Source organism: Aulostomus chinensis, chromosome 19 (assembly GCF_037954235.1).
Source record: "Aulostomus chinensis isolate RoL2024-O1b breed Wild chromosome 19, RoL_Achi_v1.0, whole genome shotgun sequence".
In the NCBI taxonomy this organism is placed as follows: domain Eukaryota; kingdom Metazoa; phylum Chordata; class Actinopteri; order Syngnathiformes; family Aulostomidae; genus Aulostomus; species Aulostomus chinensis.
In genome coordinates, this window is record NC_141338.1 from 24,958,642 (window position 1) to 24,986,141 (window position 27,500).

General features: G+C 45.2%; 1 protein-coding gene across 3 annotated transcripts in view; it reads left to right on the forward strand.

Annotated features, from left to right (window-relative positions):
- The window catches only part of dcc (DCC netrin 1 receptor), a 330,071-nt gene that overhangs the window by 157,713 nt on the left and 144,858 nt on the right, over nt 1–27,500 (forward strand). For all 3 annotated transcript variants that reach the window (XM_086186581.1, XM_086186582.1, XM_086186583.1), the window contains exons 9-12: nt 11,392–11,546; nt 11,979–12,127; nt 12,234–12,372; nt 19,902–19,951. In XM_086186581.1, the coding sequence (XP_086042707.1) occupies nt 11,392–11,546; nt 11,979–12,127; nt 12,234–12,372; nt 19,902–19,951 (493 nt within the window). The remainder of the gene's footprint in view (nt 1–11,391; nt 11,547–11,978; nt 12,128–12,233; nt 12,373–19,901; nt 19,952–27,500) is intronic.

A 27,500-nucleotide genomic window follows, 5' to 3' on the forward strand; every position in this document is an offset into this window, starting at 1 on the left:
TGGAAGTGACAAAAGCAGGGACTAGTTTTTCTGCGTCTTCTTGAGCCAGGATGTGTCTGATCTTAGAGATGTTACGTAGATGGAAGAAGGCGTCCTGGAGATTTAATGTGGGAGTTAAAGGATCCTGGTTAAAGAGAACTCCTAGGTTCCTTACGGTGGTGCTGGGGGCCAGGGTGGTGCCATCCAGGGTACCTGCCTCATCAGATCAGGTGGTCCTCAGGTGTTTGGGCCCAGCACAAAATTTCAGTTTATCAGTGATATTAAGTGTTTTTCTGTTGTCTTATATATTATCTTTTAATAATACTTTGTACACACGTATACTTACAAGTCAAGCATATACATGATATAAGCTTACGTAGATCTAAAAGACAAATGTTCTTGGAATGTGTGTCTGTGTTATCTCCACTATTCCCAGTCCCTTCCTGTTGTCGGAATGTCACCAACTAGTCCTGGTGCTCAGTAGATTTGTGAGACCCCCTCTGTAAAACCCCTTTTACTACTTCCAGATGTTCAAGAGTTCAAATAAGGTGACTTGCAGCTAAGTCATTGATTCTGCCTGGGATGCATGAGCAGGAGATCCCGGTACCGTTACTAACATTAAAGAAGTACATTGATGAACTAAATACAGTGTTGGATCATTTTCTACCTCTTTGGGAACTGCCACAGAAACATCTTTATTTCAATCAGAGTTTAATAAAGGAAATGATGGGTCCTCCATGTTTTCTGTCCTTCAGACAGGCCTCCAGTTCAGTCAGCTGGTTTGTTCCATGTGGATCATTGATGAGTTCAGCTGAGTGTCGTCTGCATAGCAGTGAACATTAATGGAGTGTTTCCTGATCATGTGACCTAGAGGAAGCAGGTCCAGGGTGAAGAGGACTGGTCCAAGCACAGACCCTTGTGGAACACCAGAACTGACTGTAGTGGTTTCAGAGGGGTTATCATTAGTTAGTACCAACTGAGATGGACCCTGTAAATATGACCTGAACCAGTTTAGTGCGGTTCCTTTAATACCAGTGACAGGTTCCAGTCTCTGTAGAAGGATATGGTGGTCAATGGTATCAAAGCTGCACTGAGATCTGATCAGACCAGCACAGAGACCAGTCCCTCATCTGGTACCAGTAGGAGGTCACTGGTACCTTTGACTAGTTCTGTGTCTGTGCTAGGATGAACCTGGAACCTGACTGAATCCTCCAATCAGCTGTTTCTGTGGAGAAGTCACAGAGCTGTTTAGCAGCTGCTTTCTCCAGAACCTTGGAGAGAAAAGGAAGATGTGATGTTGGTCTGTAGTTGGTAGAACTTCTGGATCCAGGCTTGTTTTTTGAGGAGGGTTTAATTCCTGCCACTTTAAAGGACTGAGGGACGGAACCAGATACCAGCGCCACATTGATCATATCTAAGAGGGAGGGGCTAACGAGGGGAGAGAGTCTTGGAGCAGCCTAGTTGAGATGGGGTCCAGGAGACAGCTGGAGGTTTAGAGGAGGACATTATTGAACTGAGCTCATGAAGGCTGATGGGAGAAAAACTATCCAGGTGTGTGTCTTGTCCTCCAGCTGCCTCTAAGGTTCTGGGTTCTGGGTGCCATGTTGTCAGCTGATGGCAGCAGGAGAAGAAGTTTCTCTCTAATCAGGAAAATTTTGTCATTAAAGAAGTCCATGAACTCTTTGCTGCCCAGGGAAACAGGACTACTTGGTTCAGTAGAGCTCTGTCAGTCTGGCTCCAGTACTGAAGAGGAACCTGGGTTTTTCTTGTGTTCCTCTATTAGTGCTGAGTAGTCGGCTGCTGTGGTTCTACCAAGGACTTTCTTATAACTTTTAAGGCTGTCTTGCCAGATGATATGAGACTCCTCCAGTTTTGAGCAGCGCCATCTTCTCTCTAACTTCTGGGTTTTTTGTTTAAGCTGTCTGGTTTCTGAATAGTTCCAAGGTGCTTGTTTCCTTGGATTTATTGATTTAGTTTTTAGTGGGGCAAATGAGTCCAGAGTTGTTGCTAAGGTGCCTGCTGCTCTATGGATAAAATGATCAGTTTGGGAGGGACTAAGGTGGACAACAGCGTCCTCTGTTACAGTGGGACATGACACTGAATAAAGTGCCACTGGAACCACTTCCTTAAATCCAGGTGTGGCCTGATCAGACAAACATCTGGAAACTGCAGTTTTCCTGAGTGGAGTGTAGTTGATTAGAATAAATTCCAAAGTGATTGATTGGTGGTCTGATAAAAGCGTTCTGTGGAAACACAACTAGATGTTCAGCTTCAGTTCCACATGTTAGGAGGAGGTGGAGGTGTGGTTGAGACAGTGAGGGGTTCATGGACAGACTGATGGACACCAGCTGAGTCTAGAAGAGAGAGAAATGCAGCACCAGACTGTGGTTATCAACATCCTCATGAATACTGAAGTCTCCTCCAATCAGGACTTGATCTGATTTAGAACTAAACTGATAGAAACTCTGAGAATTCAGATCAGAATCCAGAGTCAGGACCAGGAGGGCAGTACTCAATAATAAATAAGAGTGGTTGTATTGTTTTCCAGGTTGGATGAGACAAACTAAGAATCAGGCTTTCAAATGAATTGAAACTTATTTTGGGTTTGGGATTTATTACTAAACTTTTGTCAAAAATGGCAGCAACTCCACCTCCTTGGCCAGAGCCTTGGGGAATGTGAGTGTTAATGTGACTGGAGGAGTGGGTTCATTCAGACTAGCATCCTCATCATCATGCAGCCAGGTTTCAGTGAGACAGAGCAGGTCAACACAACTGTCAGATATCAATTCATTCACCAATTCAGTTTTTGGTGTCAGAGATCTGATATTTAAAAGTCCACATCTAATTTTTAGATTTTTTTGAGTTAATTTAGCTGTTGTGTTAATGTTGATTAGGTTTTTCTGATTGACTCCTCTACAGTAGAACTGGAGTGAATAAACCGACGTGGTCGGGGGACAGACACAGTCTCTATGTAGTATTGGGTGGGTAACTGCCCCCTAGTGGACGCGCAGAGAAATGTGTAAGATGGCAGCTCTGCTTCCTGGTCTCAACTCTTGGTTCTCAGGGTTCTGGTTCTATTATAAACTGGGCCATATTTCTAGAAATGAGAGCAGCTCCGTCCAACGTGGGATGGATGCCGTCTCTCCTAATCAGACCAGGTCTCCCCCAGAAAGTTTTCTAATTATCAATGAAGCCCACTTGGTTTGCTGGACACCACCTCGACAGCCAGCGGTTGAATGATGACATGTGGTGAAACATGTGGTCGCTGGTCCGATTAGGCAGGGGTCCAGAGACACTATGGAGTCTGACATCGTCTTCGCAAATGTACACACCGGCTCAATATTAGTTTTTGTGACCTCCGACTGGCATAGTCGGATGTCATTACCGCCGACGTGGATAATAATTTTATCGTATTTACGTGAACTTTTAGCCAGCAGTTTTAAATTTGACTCAACGTCGCCTGCTCTGGCCCCGAGAATGCACTTGACTATGGTTGCCGGTGTCGCTAATTTCACGTTTCTGAATATGGAACTTCCAATTACCAGAGTAGATTTCTCGGCGGGTGTGTCGCAGAGTGGGGAGAACCTGTTAGAGACGTGAAGCGGTGGTTTGTTGCTGACAGCAGGCTTCTGCTTCGGACTATGCTTCTTTCAGACAGTCACCCTGGTTTGCTGGCTGCTCGGGAGCTGCCAGGGGAACGCTAGATGGGGCTAAGCTAAGGCGGTCCGCACCAGCTAACGGGGACTGGCTAGATCTAGCGGCTAATTGATTGGATTCATCGGTGCGGAGCCACTGCAGGTCCAATTAAACCTCGCTAAGCCTTGCCTCCAACGCTACAAACAAACAAACTACATTTAACGCACTTATCAGTACCACTAAAGGAGGCTGAGGAGGAACTGAACATGTGGCCCACTGAGCAGGAGAGAGGAGAGCGAGAGGGGGAAGCCGTTGCTAGCTTAGAGTGGAGAGTTTACAGAAAGAAAGGCTGTCGCTACAAGACAGAAAGTCTTTAAACTTAGGCCAAATAAAGCAAATAGATATGTAGTTTGGGAAGGGATAGAGGGATGGATGGAGGGAGGGAGGGAGGGGTGGATGGAGGGAAGGAGGGATGGATGGAAGGAAGGATGGATGGAGGGATATAGGGATGGATGGATGGAGGGATATAGGGATGGATGGAGGGATGGATGGATGGAGGGATATAGGGATGGATGGAGGGATGGATGGATGGAGGGATATAGGGATGGATGAATGGAGGGATAGAGGGATGGATGGATGGAGGGATAGAGGGATGGATGGACAGATGGATGTTGCAGAGTAGAGCAGGAAGAGGCAGGAAGAGATAAAGAGTGTCAGTGTCAGGCCTTCATTGATGTGCATTCACACCCTGGATGTAAATCGAGGGTATCGAAGAGTCACATCCCCTGTTCATTGTTGCTGCCACGTTCTCGTCACATGTCAGTACCTCATGGGACTGAAACATCACCACAGTGGAACAGAGGAAGGGTGAAGCTCATCGTGTGACATTAAAGTCTGGGGGGTTCTTAATGATAAGAGAGCATTTGCTTTGCCTTCTCGTCTAACAACTGCATTTAGGCGCCATATATCAGTGTTCATTAGAGAAGAGGATCTAGATTAACTAACCAGTGGATTCGTCACAGCGCTGATTTTGTGTCATGATCCAAAATCCAATGTAAGAGCTCATTTCCAATCAGTCTATTTAGCAGACTCCTAACGCTTGCTTGGCTTTGGCTCTTCATCAAAGTTCCTGTCACAGTTATAGTTGAGTTACAGTTGTGGTCGTGAGCGTAAGTTCCTGCTGGGGAGATGGTGGGTCCAGCTTTTATGAATCCCTGAAGGCTTGAAACAGGGCATTCACCTTAAATATCTGACACTATAAAGGAGGACTATGATATTTTATAGTTGCTAATCACAGCTTGGATTTGTGTGTGTGTGTGTTTTTGTGTGTGTGTGTGTGTGTGTGTGTGTGTGTGTGTGTGTGTGTGTGTGTGTTGTTGTTGTTACTATCCACAGATGAAGGTCTGATGGTGTCAAGGACAATATGTGTCACCTTTGATGGCAGCTCTGCTCCACACAGCAGCTCGGTACATTTAGTAGAAAAGCTCTGGGTGACTTTGGCGAGTCCCCCGCTGGTGTTAAATGGTAACCTCTGACAGTCGAGGCTCCAGCTGAATGCTTTCACATCCAGGCTTTTAGGCTGTGTTACCTTAGAGACGAACTGGCCTGCAGCGATTTAGCGCTCTGAGTGGGATGCTGGACAAAAAAGGCAGCGAGGTTTCGTCATGAAACAGAACGACAGAGATTCTGTCAGTCGTAATGACTTAGAAAATGAACACAGGCCAATGTTTTTGTCAGTCCTAATGACTTGGTAAAAAACCCAGAGATGGGCTTGTCAGCATGAATAAGTTGTAGGAAACAAGAGGGCAGGAAGGGAGACAGAGAGAGAAAATAAATGAAAGATTACAGAAGAAAGGGAGATAGTAAAAGGAGAGAGAGGATGAAATGTCACTTGTAATGACTTCCAGGAAATATATTGACAATAAAATAGAAAAATAGAAGAGAGATGAAGAGGGAGAAAGCGGCAGAAAGAATGAAGACGACAAGCTTTTGGCAGCGTTCCATGTCGCGCGGTCATTTGGCACGGTCGTTCTACTGCACCTGTTCTGCACATGTTTTGAAAAATAATTGGATTTGTCATTATTTTCCCCTCTTTGTGTGAGTTCCATATCAAGTGCACCTCGCCTTCATCTTTTGCTTTTGCTACCAGACACTCCTGGACATTCGTACGCTTTTAGACCCCTGCCTGACCTGAACCACCTCATCTCCTTCAATAAAGGCTGTGAAGCGTTCCCTGTTTGCTGTATGAGCCATCATGAACCCATTCCTGGATTCACAACAGTAAAGGCCCCTGTAGACTCCTGTGTTGCTCAGTCGTGATGCGCTCTGTGTGAGCAGGCCTGTGGCATTATCACCAACTACACACATCGGGTCAAACCTCAGACGTCTGGATCGTGGTGGTCAGAGTTGGAAAAGGTTGTCACAGAGCTGGTCTGTGTGTCCATCATGGGAATTCCTTGATATAAACTTCTCATCTGCTGTTGATTGTTGAGGTGTGGAAGTGTCACTGGAATCATCTCTGTGCCCAACATGACTACTGTTCTGGTGGCCACACTTCTTTCTTACTAAAATATGAAAATTATTATTCAAACTTTCTTGGACACATTTGTCGCAGCAGCAGGTTTTTAGGTTTTTATCTCCACGTTGATTTTCTTCTTTCCTGGGTCAACCACATCTATTTCAACTTTGTACTTGCCGATGGCCAGGCAGCCATGTTTGATATATAGCCATGGAACAGCAAACTGGAGCTACTGCACTCCACATGGTCAGACATTTTCCACGTTATATGGGAGTCCTGGCCTGAAGACACCTACACGCAATATTGACGTCCAAGTCATGGCTCCACGAGTGCTCACAGCAAGTAACCCTCATGTTCCAAACATCAAAATGCCACTGTTGCATCTTCACGTGATCTACAGCAAGATGATATAGCATGTGTGTTCTGGTGCTGCCGAGTGGTTCCACCTCCCTCCCACTTTATCAAACAGCCAAACACTCTACCCAGGCATACGCTGAGTTCCACCTGCCTGCTGAGAACCACAGCATCTCGCAGGAACAGGCAAAAGCTATTTTTAGGTGAGGTACAGGTTGCAAAGGATGCAGCGTTATCTCCCAGGTTCCTCAGTGAGGGGGAGAGTATCAGCACATTTTAATGAAGTTTGGCCCAATGATGTGGATCTCACCTGTACGATAGTCTTCCTCTCAGGGGATGCAGCTGTGAAAGCAGCTACCTAGCAAGCTAAGCAGTTCTCTGCAAGTCAAAAAAACAACAACTCACCTCTGCCAAATACAAAGCAAATCACTGAAAATTGAGTCTGGACATTCAGGAATGTTATTCTTCAGCACACCTTAAGACTCCATCTGCAGGTTCTGGATCATTTATCATCCTTGAGACTTAAAGAAAGAACCTTGAGATGGGCAATGGGAGCATTTGTAAGCTCTTCTTTGAGTTGTGCTCCCACTAGGTGGCGCATGTACTCCTTAGCAGGCAGACTGAACTTGGCGTAACCTTAGCGGGTGGCAGTTCACAAATCTGCTCAAATCTGGCTCCTGGTGCTTTCAAGCAGCAGCTCATTCGTGGGGTAGGAGGAGAGCTGCTGCTGCATCTGCCACTGCTGTACATCACTTCACACTGATTCACTCTGAAAGAGAAGCAGCCAAATTAGAGACTGGCACACTGGACTGACCCACCAGTGGCCCAACGTGGTCCTTGTAATCAGCGACAAACCTGTTTTTAGTTTTTAGTCCAGTCCAGCCAAGAGGGATTTAACTGAAGATGGGGGGGGGTTAGGGTTAGGGGGCACAGAGAGATAGAAACACACTGAGGTGAAAGGTTCTATCTATCTCACTGTCAAAGAGAAAAAGGAGAATGATGATGGAAAGAATAAGGAGAGACAGATCAGTGAGAGAGTTAGAAACATCTCCTTCTGTCTGACCCCAGACTCTGAGTTCACACTCTGGCAGAAACAGATCTGCTGGTAAATTCGATATCCAGCTTGGCGCTGCTGCCTTTTACTCTGCTACTCACAGGAAAATATGGATTCATAAACCCTGAGAACCTTTTCATTAACCTCTGTGCTGCTGCCACCGCCACCGCCGCCACCGCCGCTGCTGCTGCTGCTGCTGCTGCTGCTGCTGCTGCTGTTATTTGGTTCATTGTTCTCCTCAACACTTTAGTCCAGCAGCAGTTCTCTGGACTGCTGTCGTCAAATCAACATACGAGTACATGAGGACTCACTGTGACTTTGGGGAGATGTCTCATTTAGAGGCTGCTGAGGAACAATGGGTTCTACCTGGAAGGGTTTTGGACTGGGTTTTGTTCATTTTGTTCATCCCTCCATCATCCATCATCCATCCCTCCATCATCCATCATCCATCCCTCCATCATCCATCCCTCCATCATCCATCATCCATCCCTCCATCATCCATCCCTCCATCATCCCTCCATCATCCATCATCCATCCCTCCATCATCCATCATCCATCCCTCCATCATCCATCCCTCCATCATCCATCCCTCCATCATCCATCATCCATCCCTCCATCATCCATCATCCATCCCTCCATCATCCATCCCTCCATCATCCATCCATCAATCTATCATCCATCCCTCCATCATCCATCCATCCATCCATCATCCATCCCTCCATCATCCATCCATCCATCCATCATCCATCCCTCCATCATCCATCCATCCATCCATCCATCCATCCATCCCTCCATCCATCATCCATCCATCCATCATCCATCCCTCCATTATCCATCCATCCATCATCCCTCCATCCATCATCCATCCCTCCATCATCCATCCCTCCATCCATCATCCATCCCTCTATCCATCCATCCATCATCCATCCCTCCATCATCCATCCATCCATCCATCCCTCCATCATTCATCCCTCCATCATCCATCCATCCATCCCTCCATCCCTCCATCCATCATCCATCCATCCATCCATCCCTCCATCCATCCATCATCCCTCCATGTTCTCCCTCTTCTCCTGTTGAGGGTGGTGGGGGTGGAGCCTATCCCAGCAGCCTTCCCCCTGGACAGGTCACCAGTCCATGGCAGGGCCAACACATAGAGACAGACAACCATTGGCTCTCCCAGCCACGCCTACGGTCAATTTAGAGTCTGGATTAACCTGGTCCCTCTTGATGTCTTTGGACTGTGGAGGAAGCTGGAGTACCAGAGAGAACCCAGCAGGAACAGGGAGAACATGGAGACTCACCCAGAAAGACCCTGTGCTCCAGCTTCTTGCTGAGGGGCCACAGTGAGGACCACTGCTCCAGCTGGCCGCCCCCATCCATTCATCTTTACCTGTTAAAAACACATCAATTCAGTTCACATCAATCATTTCAACAAATGCAAACAGCAGGCTAGACTTTTTGACAGGAAACCCAGAAATGACTGACAGCCGACCCCCACAATTGCAAAGTAATAGAGCATGAATGGGGATTCACACGTGTTTGTAGTCATTTAAATTTGGAATTCAGAATTGTAATCCCAGACCCGACATCTCCCTGGCGCTGTGCCTGGATTCTGATGGGGAAAAACAACCCTAATTATAGAGTCACAGTCTTGACTTGACTGTTAATTTTCAATTTGGACTTTTCATGTCTGGTTCTTTTCTTATTTTTGTTGTATCTTGTTTTCCTTTTATTCTTACTTCCTGTTTTCTTTGAGATCTCTTCGTGATTGTGTTCTCTTTTAAGTTGTCCTGTGTGTCTTGTAAATTAATCAGTTGTCATCACCCACAGCCATGTTCCCAGTGTTCCCAGTGGTTCCTTCCCTCTTCTTGTGTTCTGCCACCAGGATTAGTTAAGTTCGTATTTTAGTTTAATTAGCTGTCTCTATCTTGGTTAGACGCTCTGGGTTTACTGGTGCCTGCTCAGCTTCAGGATCTACAATTTGCTCTACATCACCTCCAAAAGTTTATTTTTTACTTGTAATATAACCTATCAAAGCAGGTTCCTGTCAAAACCTGTCCATGAATGACTATCTAACACACACACACACACACACACACACACAACACACACAATGTTGATTACATGACCTCCTTGGAGGTATGGAGGTTAACAATCTGGAATCGCTGTACGATGTTGGTCTCATTTGTAAATTGAGTGCTACTGGCATAGACGAGTAGACATTTGAACACATAGACAATAAGGATTTTTTATTCTCACCGAAATTTTCTTTTGAAAGCAGGTTTCTGCAGACGAATAGAGCTGGGAGATGTTAGCTGGGACACGTATTCAGGTCAGGGCATCAAGGCTGAGCTCATTCAATTCAAGATTTCATCAAAATCATCATTCATTTTGTGTCAAGCATTCACAGCAGTCACCGATCATGGATAAAAATGTTGTTTTTGATTTATTCTAACTTTTATGTACAATCACCATCATACATTTGGGTGTTTTATTTTTGTTTTGCCATCCATGATCTACTTTCTACATGAACATTTTCACACTTCTGTTCCTTTGCACAGCTGGATACCCGCCTGCTGTGAGCTCCTAGGTGCTGCTGAACTGTGATCACCAGCATATTGGCTGCACCAAATGCCAGTCATCAACACAATTTGTTGCAGTTGCCCTCGTAGAAGGAGATCTTTGATTGGTCAAATGAAGTGTCAATCAATTGGGCTGATATTTGACTGCAAATTTGACCTGTGATTCACCTCCATTTAGCATCACCAATCTTATCCTGTTAAGGGTCTTGGGGGGGGGGGGGTGTTGGAGCTGCCTATCACAGACAACCATTGGCTCTCCCAGCCACGCCTACGGTCAATTTAGAGTCTGGATTAACCTGGTCCCTCTTGATGTCTTTGGACTGTGGAGGAAGCTGGAGTACCAGAGAGAACCCAGCAGGAACAGGGAGAACATGGAGACTCACCCAGAAAGACCCCGTGCTGCAGCCGGGGCTCCACCCACAACCTTCTTGCTGGGGGGCCAAAGTGAGAACCACTGCTCCACCGTGCTGGCCATTGATATCGTTTGGTTATATATTGTATATTGAGGTTTTACTCATGCGATGCCCTTCCCATGTCTTAACAAGTCTAATCCAGTGCGCCTCTGTATTTATGTGAGCGTTCCAGACACCGAGCCGGCCGTGCGTCTCCTCCCTTGTCTTCCGTCCCGCTCGGGTCTTGGCTGGACTGACGACCCCACAGACATGTAATCAATTGTGATTGATCAATTGATCTCACTGGATCAACAGGCAGAATTTCTTGATCGTGCTCATTCTCATTGAAGAGGAACTGAATTCCTAACATCTGTCTATATGGGATTTTTTTGAAAATGTCTCAGATATCAAGATGATAATTTCAGCAGTTTCACTTCACAATGAGCTGAAAAGAGCCAGGGACAGTGTGTGCATCATGCTGCAGTGGAAGCAGGCTAATCTTTGCAGCTGGTTTGTCTCGTCAGTGATTTGGTGATTAGTCGAAGACTGAGAGGCTACAGAGGTGCTCTAATCTGAGGATTAACTGCAGTTACTGAGGGATTACATAGATTACAGTCTTGATTATCTGCACTGCTACAAAAGAAACTGTGGTCCCCTTTAAATGCAGTGGTAGAAAGTAGAAAATTTCAGTCTAATTTTTTTAGTTGAATTAATCAGAAGTGTGTATTTATTGTCAAAATCGAGTCAGACTGACCTCAGATATTTGATTTATGCAAAGCACTCAGTGAAAACTTAACTTTAGTTGACTAAAAAAATCTGTATTTTATTGTGTTTGTAATCCAAAACATGTGATTTTGTTTTTTTCTGTGGCAGAGAGCGGTCAGTAAATGTGTCAGAGCCTGAATCTTTGGAGCTGACAGTTTCCAACCTGAAACCAGAGGAGAGCTACAGCTTCAGAGTCATCGCTTACAATGATGTAGGGCCAGGAGAGAGCTCCACCCCTCTGAGGATCACCACCAAACCTGACCGTAAGACACAAAACAGGGAGCTAATCCGGGAAACACTGAACCCTCTTTCCTTTGCGTTTTGGAGAATAGTCATGGCGGCCGCTGCAATGCTTCCAGGTCTCGTCGCTCTGACAGGCCCCTTTCTGAGCAGAATTGGCTCCTGGAATGAACCCTTGACCTACATTGGAATTTGTCATCCAAGTAGAGCCAGTTTGTAGCAGACGTGATGAAAGGCAAAGGGAGATTATGTTAAAGGATGTTTCATCATCAGGGAGTCTGCTGAAGGAATAAAGGAAAAAAACAGATGCTGTCTTGGACTTGACCTCCCTTTTTTGTAGCTGATGATAACAGGAAAGATATATTTGTTTGGTCTGTAGAATGTGTACGAGTACAAGTATGTCAATTTGTGTATTTGTCAAAAAGCAATGTTTTGTCCCCTGCATGTCTCTACAGTCCAGGTACCCAGCCGGGTGGAGTCTTTTCATGCTGAGGCTCTGTCTCCAACCGCCATCCAGGTAAGCTGGGAGCCGCCCAGTCAAGCCAACGGGCCCATCCTGGGCTACAGGCTGCTGTGGACCGAGAGCCCATCGGGGAAGGAACAGGTGAGTGCCATCGCATGTCAGATTAAACCATGAATCCAAAGGTCCTGTGGCGATCACCTGGGACTGAAAGAAGTGTCTCCTCTCCTGTGTGTTGGTGTGTATTCAGAGTGTGGACGTGAACGGACTCAACTACAAGATGGAGGGACTCAATAAGTTCACAGGCTACACAGTTCGTGTTTTGGCAATCAACCGCTACGGCTCAGGCCCCACCTCTGACACTGCCACTGTCACCACCCAATCAGACGGTGAGCTCGACCTCAATATCTTAACAAGTGTGAGAACTTTGTTCAAACATGTTTACCCTGGCCCAAGCTTGTCCGCGGCCATTTTCTCTCATCCCAGTGGTTCTAATGTGCTTCTGAACAGACTGACATCGTGCCCATTAATTACCTCAATCCTGGCAGGCCATTTCCATATCTGAGTTGCACAAAATGGAAAGTTACTCATGATAACATTTGTAAAACCCAGCCGTCCCCTAAAAGAGCAAAGACATGATGTGAATGCAATGCAGGGCCCTGCTCACACCATCGTTGGCGTGAAGACACCCTCTCAGTGGATATTTGTAAAGATGCAAAAGGGTGAACTGGACCCAGCAAGTGGAGTGTTTCAATAACAGATCAGAAATGACTGGTTGAAATGAGAACATTGCCAAGTAAACTGCTGCTATTCTAGTTGAACTCTGAGCAAAGAGCAAAAAGCCCTGGCTTTTATTTGATTAAATCACTGAACTCAGCAGGACAGGCACCTGTCCAGGCAGGCCTTGGCTTCTGAGCCAAAATCTTGCTAAGCAAAGATGATAAGTAATATGAAATCACAGCCTCACATCAAATTGTCAGTAGCCTTCCTTACTGAAATATTAATCAATTGTGCAAGGTAACACAAAGAGTTCAACATAGTTTATGTAGAACAGGTCATATTTATCCCTCCAATTTTAAGGCCCACTTTTAAACAAAATGTGTTTGGATTGCCCCTAAACAGACCTGGATGATGCTCATTCTGGTCGAGTTCACCAGGTACTGAGTCAACAGCACCTCTGTCCACAGGGATCATAGCAGACAGAGACACTCCAAGGTGACGTCAGCTGCGAGTGTCTCAGTGTTGCTGTAAGTGACCACTTGAAAGTTGACGTTAAATCCCCATCAGTCAGATCGCTGTGAGCGCAGAGTCTCATTTGGACTCCGGAAGTCTGTTAGTACACTCAGAAACCTCCGAGAACTCTAGCGTTTGTGAAGCTTCTCCTTCAGTTTATTTTCACTCCGGCATTTTTTTTTCTTTTCAGATTCAAAAACCAAGCTAAAGTTAGCATGACATCAGTAAGCTAGCGGACCACAAGTGACACAACAGGCTGTTTCTGTCTTGTCTGAGCAATAACGCTCCCCTCCATCAGAGTCTGAGTAACGTCTGTAACCGTGGGCTGGTCAGGAAGTTTTGTCTTTGTCCACGAGTGGAGAAGAGGCTGGGTCCATGTTGTCTCTTCAAGGACTATGCTGTCATAAACTGCGGTCGGGCTGACAGCTCTGCTCCGCTACAGCTTTTAAAGTGAAACCATCCAGCCATCCGTCCATCCATCCATCCATCCATCATCCATCCATCCCTCCATCCATCCATCCATCCCTCTATCCATCCATCCCTTGGTCCCCCCCTCCATCCATCCATCCATCCCACCCCTCCCTCCCTTCATCCATCCCTCCATCCATCCATCATCCCTCCATGTTCCCCCTCTTCTCCTGTTCAGGGTAGTGGGGGAGGAGCCTATCCCAGCAGCCTTCCCCCTGGACAGGTCACCAGTCCATGGCAGGGCCAACACATACAGACAGACAACCATTGGCTCTCCCAGCCACGCCTACGGTCAATTTAGAGTCTGGATTAACCTGGTCCCTCTTGATGTCTTTGGACTGTGGAGGAAGCTGGAGTACCAGAGAGAACCCAGCAGGAACAGGGAGAACATGGAGACTCACACAGAAAGACCCGTGCTGCAGCCGGGGCTCCACCCACAAGCTTCTTGCTGGGGGGCCACAGTGAGGACCACTGCTCCACCGGGCCGCCTTAAAGTGAAACCAGCCATTCAAAGGTCCACGGGTGTTCTTTTATCCATCGCCACTGTCCCATTGCACTCAGCCAGCTCCATACAAACTACTACTGGTCTTTTTTCTTTTTGTATACAGCCACAAGTAGGACCACGCTGTGGCTAAGGGTGCTCAGAAGGGACACAGGAGGGCGCATGACTTTTGTTGCTTCACGATGAATGTCTTAATGTGCCTCCACAGTAGTGTGTTGTGAAGGAGTGGTGTTGTTTTACCGGAATAAACTAGATATATTAAAACAATATTCCTGAATGATCCTTTATAGCAGCTGATTGTGTGCGTAGTTAAAACATGGAACACACAACTGGGGGGCGGCAGCTCAAACAGCTGCCCTCAGCAGGAACATAACCTGTGACGCCCTCCTGACATTCAACATTGCGTCACCGATGTCCCCATTGTGTTTAAGGTTAACTTAATTAATTAATTAAATGTGTGATGTCAGCAATCAGATTAAAGTCATAGCGCAGTGTTGCCACTGGAGACCTGTTAATACCAGTTGTAAATGTAACCAGGCTAAATTACATCCAGAGAGAACCAGTATAATGAGCGCGAAAAATCAAAGAAACAAAAGGACAAACATTGCTTGAGAGTCTCAGGCTACAATCTATGAAACCAACCAAAACACAGTTCGTAGTTTGCAGGATTATTAGTTGAGGGTTATACAGGGATCACATGGGAAAGGCGGAAAAATTCAGCAACAGAGTCTTCACTTGTAGTCTTGATTTGGTACACAAGATTAGAAGCAGTGCAGAAAACAGTTGATGCAACAGGCCAGCAGAGACGCAGACGTCCAACAAGTTACAAAGTTCAAACAGTGTCTGGCAGTGCAGGCCACGGACTCAGGCGGCAGTAGCAGGCTGAAAGACTTCCAGAGACGGCTGAAAAAGTTCAAAATACACCAGAAAATGGGATTCAGTGGGAGAGAGTCATTAGCTGGTGAGAAGCACATTTTCAACATAACATATTCAGCAAATGTGTTTCACTTTTTGAAGGATATTCAACTCAGAAATCTTAATTTCATTCCAGTCAGTGCATGACTTTTTTTTTTTTTGCAAGCAAAGGCCTTGTTATTGGTGATGCTGCTGAACCAGTGTGAATGCGGCTCAGAGCCCTGAGACCCCACTCATTCACTTCTCCACCACCTCAGCGCTACCCCATCGGTAGTATCCCACTGCCCTCCAAGAACTGGCCCTCAAGACCTCTCAACCAACCCTGCTGGCCTTCCGTCCAGCCTCAGGTCCGACCTTTGGAGGACAGAGCCTTCTTCTTGGCAACTGCTCGGCTACAGAATGTTTCCCTCTGTGGTATCACTCACGTTCTGTGAGTCCCTCACTGTTCCCCAAAGTCAACTCAAAGGACATCTCCCCTCCAGGTCCTTTTCCAAGCCTCCTTCACCCTCTTCTGTGTTTTTGGTTTTGTTCGTTTGTCTGCTGTCTGGTACCAGGAAACAAGCACAGGAATTGCATATATACTCACAGAACGACCAGAGTAAACCACGTTGTGTTAACATACAACAGCAAAATAAAATAGAAAACAGAAGAATTCAGAAAGAAGTGCACAGGAAGTAACTGCTCCCTATTTATAAATTCACAAATATATAATGACGATTTTGATCAATTGTGAAGCAAATTAACGTAATGAGACATTGCACAGGTTTTCACACTTGAAAAAGAGAGTGTGGTTGTTTCAGTCTTTGTTTAGAAGAGCAATGGCCTTTGGGTGTGGGCCGTTTCTGAGTTTGTCTGTTTGCTCAGGATTTTATTGTCCTGTACTGCCTTCCTGATGGTAGCAGTTCAACAGGTGATGAGCGGGATGGGAAGAGAGTGGCAGTGGGGCCTGGACAGCTTCTCTAGGGAGGGGACGACACAGCCAGGGAGCCGCAGGAGCACCGACTTCTCCCGAGCAGTGCAGCTGGCGAACACACATCCCCAAAGCACTGAGTATTAAAATGGAATGGAGGAAATCATTGATAAAGGCCCTCACCCAAGTTGGTGTGGACTATTGATGCAGTAATGTTTCCCTTGAATGGAATCCATTTCAGCTGTGAATCAGTGCTCATGTTAAAGGTCATTAATAATCATCCGTCCATAGGCAGCCAGAGATAATAGAGTCCTCAGCCCAGCTGCAGCCACCGTACAACTGATCTGAAACCATACACAGATGCGGAGAGGCTGGACTGAGCATCTTCCGTCTGCATCTCGCAGATAACAATGACTTGTGGGCTAATTGAATCCACAATACCACTCACACACACACACACACACACACACACACACACACACACACACACAGTGAACAGCTGAATCAATAGATAAGCTGCGGACAGTTAATCAGGAATCTGGTTGGACAGATGCAGAGTTCATTGGAACCAAAACACTTTGATTCTCAACTGGAGCGCCGCAGTTTGCCTCAGTTTCACACATCTGCTGCCTCATCGACTGTCTGCTGCATCTTCATCATCCTCATCATCCTGTCCTCCACTCCTCCTGTCATTCATCTGCTACATCTTCTTCTTCACCATTCGTGAGCTTTTCCACTGTTCTCTCACATCTTTATCTCACAGGAATTACGTCTAGGTTTCCGGGTTTATATTATCGTTCATTTCAACATACATTCTGTCCTTTGGTTTCTTCTCCTCTACATTTTTTAAAACTTCAATCTGTTTCCTTTGTTTACATCATCCTCTTTTTTGTCTTGCTTCCTTCATCTTTCATGAGCTTCTTTTTCTTCTCCCTCCTCTTTCATCACACACTTTGGTCTTTTCCTCTTAATTTTTCTTGTATTTGTAATAATCTGTTTTTGTCTTCCCTCTCATCGTCCTTGTGATGTTTTTTTATTTTCTCTGCGCTCCTCCCCCTTTGTGCCAATCTCTGGATTTTTAATCTTTCAGGAATATTTTGAGCTGTTGAGGAAACAGAGCCTACCTCAGAAAAACCTGCTGTCCCGATGGTTCAGAGGGGCGGAGACCGTATGAGTGCGATGACACCTGTCATGTGCCCTGTCTTGTTTTGCTGTTTGTGACAGATTTTTGATGCTGACTGTCGTCAAAGCATCCGTCCAACTGTGTCCCTCCTGTTTGTGTTCCTGACATCGGCTTGATTGATTGACAGCGGTGATGTGACACCAGATAGCTTCAACTCTACACTCAGTTGACAAACCCTAAAAACATGGTGTTTGGTTGAGGAGTCTGGTCTTTCAGTCGACACAAGCTAGTTCTCCAGTCCGGGATCGTCGTTGTGATCATGTGTTCATGACTCCCACAACTTTAATTGGCATGACTCAGCTCAGCTCCAGCAACTATCAGCTGCATCCTTTTGATAAGATGCTTTTATTCAATGACTCAAAGTCGAATTGTATTCCCTTTTACTGCTTGTTACTATGGAAACTACTGACATGAGAGGATACACCAATCCATCCAAGACTTTCCAGGACATGTTTAGCCTCCCGTGGATCATGTTTCACAAACTGGGGTACAAGCAAAACATCTTTACCATCTTCTCAAAATCCTCCATTACAGTTCAGCCAGTGTTTTATGTTCTATCCTCTCTGCTCCGTCCCTGATCCACCTCAGTCCACAAGCCTAAAAGCCCCAAGTGCTCACCAACCAGAGGCAGAGTCGGTCTGTGGGTGGGTCCTGTGGGGATGTGCACACAGTAAGCCAATGTGTTTGAGGGTTTTTTTTCCTAGGTTGGACTGAATAAGGCCATCTGGCACCCAGTAATGTTGCCTGACTCACAGAAGAATGGGTAAATGGTTTGACCTGACCTCGCGCCCATGGAGCAGCAGAGACTGTCAGCAGATGCAGCACTGCAGCTGAAGACCTGACTGTCTGAACCATCAAGCTCTGAGTGTGCAGAGCTAGCATTCATAGTGGTGGTGCAAGCCTAGCCACTGGGTTACAGGGTTAAAAACAAAAAAAACAAAAAAAGAACCCTTTTTGAACTCCTGACCTAGAGGACCAGAGCTGTGAGCGTTGCTCCAGTAACCCAAAGCTGCTCTACTTTTAGAACTGATCCATCCTCAGATGTTTGCGAAGCTGCAAAGAAAAGGATTTCTCCAAGTGTCCCAGCCCTCCCATCCGTCTGTACTGCAGACCTTGAATTACAGCACCTTCACTGTGATGCATCATCTTGCACTTATTACGATTGTAGCACAGACTTGAGCTAGCTCAGTTTACATTCTACAGCGTTTGCATACTGTACTTCACTCTGGATGCCATATACTCTGTCAGATGTTGGGTATTGAGTGTCTTGTGTCATTTTCTTGAACTACCAATTGGCTTCCTGCTAAATCTAGTGCTGCCAACTTTTTAGTATTTGTGTCTGTGCGCACTGTCCCTTTAATAAACTAAACTAAATGTTAGCATTTGGGCTGTCTGTAAGAGAATTATAGGGCCAAAATTATGATCACTACATAATATGTTCATGATCATAATGTTGGCCTCTAGTTTCAACTCAGATTTCATATTATGAATAATAATAATAATAATAATAATAATAATAATAATAATAATAATAATAATAATAATAACTTTATTACAGACTCAAAGGCCCAGATAAGAGCAAAAACAATACATACAAAATATATATATATTTATAAAAGACACCATAAAAGAGCCATCACAACATGTTCGCAATGCAATACGTACAGACCACTTAAAACAAGTAAAAAGTCAGTACCTTCAAAGGAGACTACCATACCAATGCTTCCATATCTTGGACAGATAGCGTGTGGTGCTAAGTTTGATGCTTGTCAATGCCATGATGATACAGTTCTCTGAGTTATTCAATGACATATAGATTTATACATAAAATTTCTCAACGTGGCTTGCAGTGTATTCACACCTGCAGCCACAAACATCTCACTGGCGCTACACCAACGTGGTCTCCTCAGCAAAATTCTCAAAGCATCATTGTACGCTATCTGGAGTGTACGCAGGCTTGCTTTGCCTTAATTAGACCTCAAGTGGGCAGTATAGAGAGGAGTGCAGTGTGCTCTGAACAAAGCCACCTTCACTTTATCTGTACATGCTCCAGACTTGCGAAGCAAACTATTTGCTTGAGCATATAAAGAACGGCATTGCGTGTAAATGTCTTGGTCATCCTTCTACTGGTCTGTAATGAGATGCCCAAGATACTTAACTTTGCTCATAAGTTTGAGTTGAAACGTGTTGTGCTGGTCCACCAAATGCGTAAGTGGTGTTGTCTCCCACATCTGTCTAAGATGGCAGGCTCGTAGGCCACGAGTGTCCATGCATGTGGACATGGATGTGCAACTGTGGCTCGGCAGGGACCTGTTGGACCCCAGTCTGGACTCAGGACCTACTGTTTTTGAAAATAATCATCTTTTTTTTTTAATTTTTCAAGGCCACCCCACAAGATCACAAGACAAAACCAAAGAGCTGATTCAGGATTTCACTTCCATTAAGCTCGTGGCATGAGCCTCATCTCGAGACCCTTTAGATTTGTGGAACCCTGTTGAGAACCACAGGTTGTTCTGGAGTGTTTTTTTATTTATTTTTCCTTTCAACGTTGTGCAAGTGAACAGTCAGTGATGTAAATTACACACAGAATATAAACATGGCCACATTCAATTAACATATTCACAAATGCAGCATTGATGGTCTCAAAAGGTGTCTAAGTTCTTCAAAAAATGTGTCTTTGATCTGATACGCTTGTTTGTCTCAACAGTACCCAGCGCTCCTCCTCAGAACATCACCCTCGAGGTTGTCCTGTCCAGGGTGAGTTTGACATGTTGATACTTTCATTTCACACTTCTACACTGCAGCAGAAGTATTCAGCTCAACCAACTGCTGCATTATTGTGACACTTACAGTTAAAGATAAGATGAATAAGATTACATTTTAAGGTAGGATGTTTACCCACTTCTGTCAGTCACACAATGATGAACAGTTTGTCGAGGGTCAAAGTCACTGTTTCTTTTGACACATTTAAAGTGTGACACTGAACATCCGTCAAGTTTCTCTCTGGTGATCCAGCCTCGTTTTACTGATTAATGTGATCTATTCATCAATACACACACACACACACACACACACACACACACACACACACACAAACACACACTTATGTATCTAGAGTTAGAGTCCAGAAGGGAGACAGATTGCTTTCCTGTCCTCTCTACTCATGTTCCTCTGTTTACTGTTCAAACTGATTTATGGGCTGGAAGTACTATTAAAAATAAAGAGATGTTTCTCCATGGTCATTAGCTCTTGCCCAGACATATTTGATAAAAATCAAAAAGACAGATATCACACACACACACACACACACACACACACACACACACACACACACACACACACACACACACACAGTGGAAAACTGGGTCATGCAGGCCCCTCCATCCAAAAGTTTCAGTTTCCTCAAAGGTGCTACAAAACTATATATATATATATATATATATATATATATATATATATATATATATATATATATATATATATATATATATATATAAGCTGCCATTAAAATTCAAACCTAGAGTGTATATAAATGGAAAGTACTTTCACAGTCATTGCAAGCAACCCAAAAAGAATCCAAAGAAAGTTTGGAGACTCACTGAGTGCAGAGTTGGTGTGACCTTCAGTTATGAGCTACCCCAGTCCTGCTATTACTACTACTTCTACTACTATTACTACTACTACTACTACTACATACATCCTCTCCAAACAGCTGTAGATTAATGAGCTCTCAATGTCCAACCCAAAGACAACTGTCCTCTTGGGATGCAAACATATCCCATATGCCCCATATCCAATGAAGGTCCCTAACATGGCTGCAAGGACAGTGACAGGCTTTTCTTTAGACACGACTCAGTTCTTTCTAGCAAACGAGCTGGACTGCATTTGATCATTAAATGTGCACGGCAGCAGTCGAGTCATAATGTGAGCCCTGATATAAAGCAAGAGCTTCATGTAATAAGCCTGCAGACAGTCACAGAACTGATATGGATAATCCAGAGGAAACGTAGGATCCAGAGTTTCATGAAGTAAAACCTGATGGCTGGTGAACTCGACATGAACCCGCTGTCCGATCTCAGAATCAGCGTGGAGCAGCTCCCGACTGTCTACAGAACCACAGGAAGTCAATGACTGTGTGATTCATGGCAGATTGATCATTATATTCATGGAACGATGCAGCCTGCTCCATTTGAAGCTGTGCATGCTTGATGTCCAGAAACTTTCTAATCAATCAAATTTGGGAACTCAAAGTTTTCATGGAAGTTCAAGCTGTGCAGTTTGTGGTGCAGTTTAGTCTCTCAATGAAACACCTTGGTTTTTATTAGCCTAAAGTGGTTCCTACCTCAACCCTACGCTTACATAAGTTTATTGTAGCTAAAGAATTACAATAAAGTCATTGAAAAGGCATTAAACAGTGAATGAAGCTTTGTACTGAAGAAGGCTCTCAAGTGAGAAATTTGATGACGACCTGTTGCCTTCATTTACCACTTGGATACACTTGACACTTGTCCTGGTCTATAAAACCAAGTGTTTATCACACAACTAAGAGGACAGAGTCTCCTAGTAATGACATCATCCTTACGTGACTGAGGAACAGTCACAGAAAAGTGGGACGGATGGCTCTTGTTGTGTGAACACGTTGCACCTTTTTGTTAAGAAGCAGAATGAAAACAGGCTGTAATGCATGTCATGCTGCCCTGCTAATGATAATTAGCTTCACTGTTATTGAGAAGTTACATGGAGGCAACAGAAAACTGAAGCAATAGTTGTGACTGGACTGACTCTAGAACAGCTAGCCACAGCTAGCATCTGTAGCTGCCATGCTTCTAGCTTGTTGGGTTATTGTACTCATCCAGTATCATTTGTGCCACATGTGTGTGCATGTTGCCTGCACATTTTAATATATGATTCTGAGCGAATTATGAGGCTTGTCATCGTTTCTTCCCTAGAACCAATTTATTGACCGTTACCTGACCACGTATTCCAAAGAAGACGTCCAGAATTTCAGACTGCAAACTTGAGTTGAATCTGAAAATCTTGTTGATGGAGTGTCAAAGTTCAGCTCAAAGCCAGCAGGATGTTAATGTCAGTGTTTCTCAGCCATGAGCTGAATGATGTCTGGATGACCTCATGTAGAGTGGCAGCCACAGCGGCCGCTCTCCTCCAGCAGCGCAGGCTTTATTTCAGGTATTTCAAGCTAAATGTGACCTTCAAAGACTGAATGAATGAATGAACTTGTTTCATCAGATGTTTGCATCATTTGGTTCTTCATTTTGCTCAGAACAAAGCAACAACCACAGCTGAGAAAACGAGGTTTCCAACTTGATGTGAATGGCTCATAATTTATGTCCGTAAGCAGGCGGTTCTGGCTGCCCGCGGAGAGCTGACCTCATTAGGTTTCTGTCTGCTTACTTTCTGCATGTGATTGATATTTCTCAGCTGATCTTTCTCAGGTCAGTGCTGATGAGTGAGTCATGTCAAAACTGCATGACAGTTTGAAGTTCAGAAAGAACGGATTTGGTTGTTTGTATTATTGTATTGTTAAATGTTTTTTCAGGATGATTTGTTTTTGTCTAGAATAATTACGACTCAGAATATTCATTTTCATATCAGCTTGATGTGACCTAGTCAGGAAGCATGGCCAAATAAGAAGACATATTTGTCTGTAAAGCAATTTCAAAATGCATGAATGTTGAATTTACGATCAATGGCTTGTGGCTCCTGGGCACCAGAATTGTGAGGTCATCAGAACAGGAGACCATCTAATACAACGCAAACAGGCCCCGTCAGTGTTAAGTCGTAATTACTATATTATTATTATCATTAATTATATTGTAATATATAATATAATATATGTGAGGGACAATCAACTTGTAGGTGTGTGTATGTGCTGTTTTGGATGCATGACGCGGAAGCAAATAACCACCCTCCGCGTTGTCAAGTCAGGTTTATTTGTGTGTCACCAAACCACAACCAAAGTACTCTGTCCAAGTAGAGCAGGTCCAGCACCTCCCTCCTTCAATGAACCTCCACCCAACAATTCTCCATCAGCAAGCACATGCTGCAACAGCAGCCACCAAAATCCCTAGCAGTCTGAGCCTGTAGCAGCAGATCTAAGGGCCAGCTTAAGCAGTCCTGACTATAAGCCTGATCAACAAGGAAGGTCTTAATTCTGCTCTTAAACCTAGAGAGGGGGTCTGGGTCCTGGACTGAAACTGGGAGACGGTTCCACAGGAGGGGAGCCTGATAGCTGAAGGCTCTGGCTCCATTCTACTGTTAGAACTCTAGGAACCAGCAGGAACCCTGCAAGGTCTCTGCTACCAGTTCTCGTCAACACGTGGCAGCAGCGTTCTGGGCCAGCTGGAGAGTCTTTAGGGACTTATTAGTCCGGTCTGATAGGAGGGAGGTGCAGTAATCCAGCCTGGAAGAGACAAAAGCAGGGACTAGTTTTTCTGCATCTTCTTGAGCCAGGATGTGTCTGATCTTAGAGATGTTACGTAGATGGAAGAAGGCGTCCTGGAGATTTAATGTGGGAGTTAAAGGATCCTGGTTAAAGAGAACTCCTAGGTTCCTTACGGTGGTGCTGGGGGCCAGGGTGGTGCCATCCAGGGTACCTGTCTCATCAGATCAGGTGGTCGTCAGGTGTTTGGGCCCAGCACAAGAACTTCAGTTTATCAGAGTTTAATAAAGGAAATGATGGTCCTCCATGTTTTTCTGTCCATTAAACAGGCCTCCAGTTTAGTCAGCTGGTTTGTTCCATGTGGATCATTGATGAGTTCAGCTGAGTGTCGTCTGCATAGCAGTGAACATTAATGGAGTGTTTCCTGATCATGTGACCTAGAGGAAGCAGGTACAGGGTGAAGAGGACTGGTCCAAGCACAGACCCTTGTGGAACACCAGAACTGACTGTAGTGGTCTCAGAGGAACCATCATTAACTAGTACCAACTGAGATGGACCTAGTAAATATGACCTGAACCAGTTTAGTGCGGTTCCTTTAATATCAGTGACAGGTTCCAGTCTCTGTAGAAGGATATGGTGATCAATGGTATCAAAGCTGCACTGAGATCTAATCAGACCAGCACAGAGACCAGTCCCTCATCTGGTACCAGTAGGAGGTCACTGGTACCTTTGACTAGTTCTGTTTCTGTGCTAGGATGAACCTGGAACCTGACTGAATCCTCCAATCAGCTGTTGCTGTGGAGAAGTCACAGAGCTGTTTAGCAGCTGCTTTCTCCAGAACCTTGGAGAGAAAAGGAAGATGTGATGTTGGTCTGTAGTTGGTAGAACTTCTGGATCCAGGGTTGCTTTTTTGAGGTTGGTTTAATTCCTGCTTCTTTAAAGGACTGAGGGACGGAACCAGATACCAGCACCACACTGATCATATCTAAGAGGGAGGGGCTAACGAGGGGAGAGAGTCTTGGAGCAGCTGTAAATTAAATAAAAGCTGCTGTTAGGAGGGAAGCTTTGACAGTTGCCATGGTAACATCTTGGCTGGTGGAGTAATTTTTGAACCAGTGATCAAGCTTCAGCTGAACCACGTGAAGGCCCAGCGTGTCCTGGGAACGCCTCAGGATCCCCTTCAAGGAACTCGATGAAGTAGCTGGGGAGAGAGAAGTCTGGGTCCCTTTTCGAAGTCAAAGTCAACTTTATTGTCAAATGTACGTGCATGACATACAGCACAGATGAAATATCGGTCCAGGCAGGAACAGTATGAAGACAAAAATGAAATAAATAGACAGCTTTGCTCAGGCTGCTGTCCCCGTGATCCAGATGGACGGATGGATGGACGGATGGATGGATGGATGGATGGACGGATGGATAATTTGCACAAATGGCATCGGCACACTGATATGCTATTTGTTTGGCAGCACGATCGAGACTGAATTTCAACGTTGCCATGCGAATGACGAAGGCCATTTCGGTCTCATTTGCAGACAGCGTATGCAGAAGCAGGGAAGTCCTTTTGTAAATTCAGCCCAAATAGTTTGAAGTACTTCACCTCCCAGAAAAGTAACCCATTCAAATATTACTACAAAACACATGCACATCTATACAAATACATGCGCAAACACAGACAAATTTCATTCCTATTTAGGACATCTTAACCATTTCAAACATCCTCAGTTGATGAGAGGAAGTGCTGTATTTCACAAATGGTGAAGCTGGAGCAACAGTTGTAGGGTTGTAGTGGAGGTCCTGCAGGTAAACCGCAGCAGAAGCAGCAGAGGCGGCGGCATGATAGCAGTTACATTCACTGTAGAGGTTTAGTTTCTGATTTTTAATGGAACGATCTATAAAAACTGCATATGAACTCTCAACTGTGCCGCACTCCTGCAGCATCCTGCTCCTTAATTGCTTTGTGTGTGTGTGTTTGTGTGTGTGTGAGAGAGAGAGAGTGTGTGTGTGTGTTTGTGTGTGTGTGTGTGAGAGAGAGAGAGAGAGAGTGTGTGTGTGTTTGTGTGTGTGTGTGAGAGAGAGTGTTTGTGTGTGAGAGAGTGTGTGTGTGTGTTTGTGTGCGTGTGTATGTGTGTGAGAGAGAGAGAGAGTGTGTGTGTTTGTGTGTGTGTGAGAGAGTGTGTATGTGTGTGTGAGAGAGAGAAAGCGTGTGTGTTTGTGTGCGTGTGTATGTGTGTGTGAGAGAGAGAGAGAGAGAGAGAGAGTGTGTGTATGTTTGTGTGTGCGTGAGAGAGAGTGTGTGTGTGTGAGAGAGAGAGAGTGCGTGTGTGTGTGTGCGCGTGTATGTGTGTGTGAGAGAGAGAGTGTGTGTGTGTTTGTGTGTGTGTGAGAGAGAGAGAGAGAGTGCGTGTGTGTGTTTGTGTGCGTGTGAGAGAGAGAGTGCGTGTGTTTGTGTGCGTGTGTATGTGTGTGTGAGAGAGAGAGAGAGAGAGAGAGAGAGAGTGCGTGTGTGTGTGTGTGTGTGTGTGTGTGTGTGTGTGTGAATGTGTCCTGCTGTTGTTGTCAAGCTTCTGCTGTCAAACCAACTTTTCACAGAAGTGTGACATTTCGTCAACTTTTCTCCACTCAGCGGAGCGTTGCTGTCAAAGTGGGTAGTGCTGAATGCTTGGTTGAGCACACCGCCAGAGTTTACTGTGTGTCGCTCTGTGGGGTTTTCACTCGGAATTCTCCAGAGTCTGGTCAGGGTCACCATCCCCTGGCTTTCAAAGTCAAAGATAGTATGAATTCCGCTGCTCAGCTCCACGTCGTGTCAAAGCATAGCTTTGGCTGTCGGAGTGTCGGAACTTCCTGAGGATTCCCAGCTGGAGTCACATTGACTCATTTAAAAATTCATTAAAATAGCCAGCAGTTGGGGGGGGGGGGGGGGGGCAGGGTGTTGTTCATTTGACATGAAATGAGGCTTTTCAGAGTTCAATATGAAGACTGTTGTCTCCCTGTGAGGGACTACAAGGTCATAGGGCAAGCTGGACATCTTTCCGTCTGGTCTCATGGATGTGAGAAATTAGACAGCAGTTTGGCATGGAAGACACCGTGCAGGGAGTTATCATGCTCTCTAAAACACTGGCACTGTTGTCCTCCAGTCCATCCATTTTCTATACTGCTTATCCAGTAAGGGGCGCGGGGGTGGAGCCTATCCCAGCTGACATTGGGTGAGAGGCGGGGTTCACCCTGGTCGGGTCACCAGTCCATGGCAGGGCCATCAGGAGCAATTATGGGTTCAGTATCTTGCTCAAGGACACTTGGACATGGTCACCGGGGGAAGTGGGGATCAAACCAGCGACCCTTCAGTTGCTAGATGACCTCTCTACCTCTGAGCCACGCCACCGTCCAACTGGTAGAAATGTTCTTTTGTTTTGTTGGTGTTGATTGTGAGGGCTTCAGCCTTGCAGGTCCTCCTCTCAGGCACAAGCTGTAACTCCACATTGCACACCATTGGAAAACAGTTTTCCTGCAACATGTCCTCCTTTCAGCCGATGTCCTCCCTAGGGTTTGATCATGTGCAGGAGAAGATTGTAGCTCATGGTCTTATCTGTGTAAAAACCTCTGCAACATGGGTGCTGTTCTAAGGCTTCAGCAAGAGTTCCGTTGAAAGCTACACAAACGAGAGCACAATGTTTCCACAGCGATCCAATATTCTTGGTTGTCGTTTTCTTGCATGGCTCCTCTTTTTGGAACCCACAGTTCTTTGTTGGTCTGCTCATTGTTTGCAGTGAAGATGTCACTTCCCCATTTGGACGACTGCTTCTCACCAACTTGGAAAAACAGAAATCAAAGCCTAAATGTTTGGAATGGCTGGCAACAGTCGGCGCTGTGAACTCTGTGTTTGAACTCGTCGGCTGAATGAAGGCC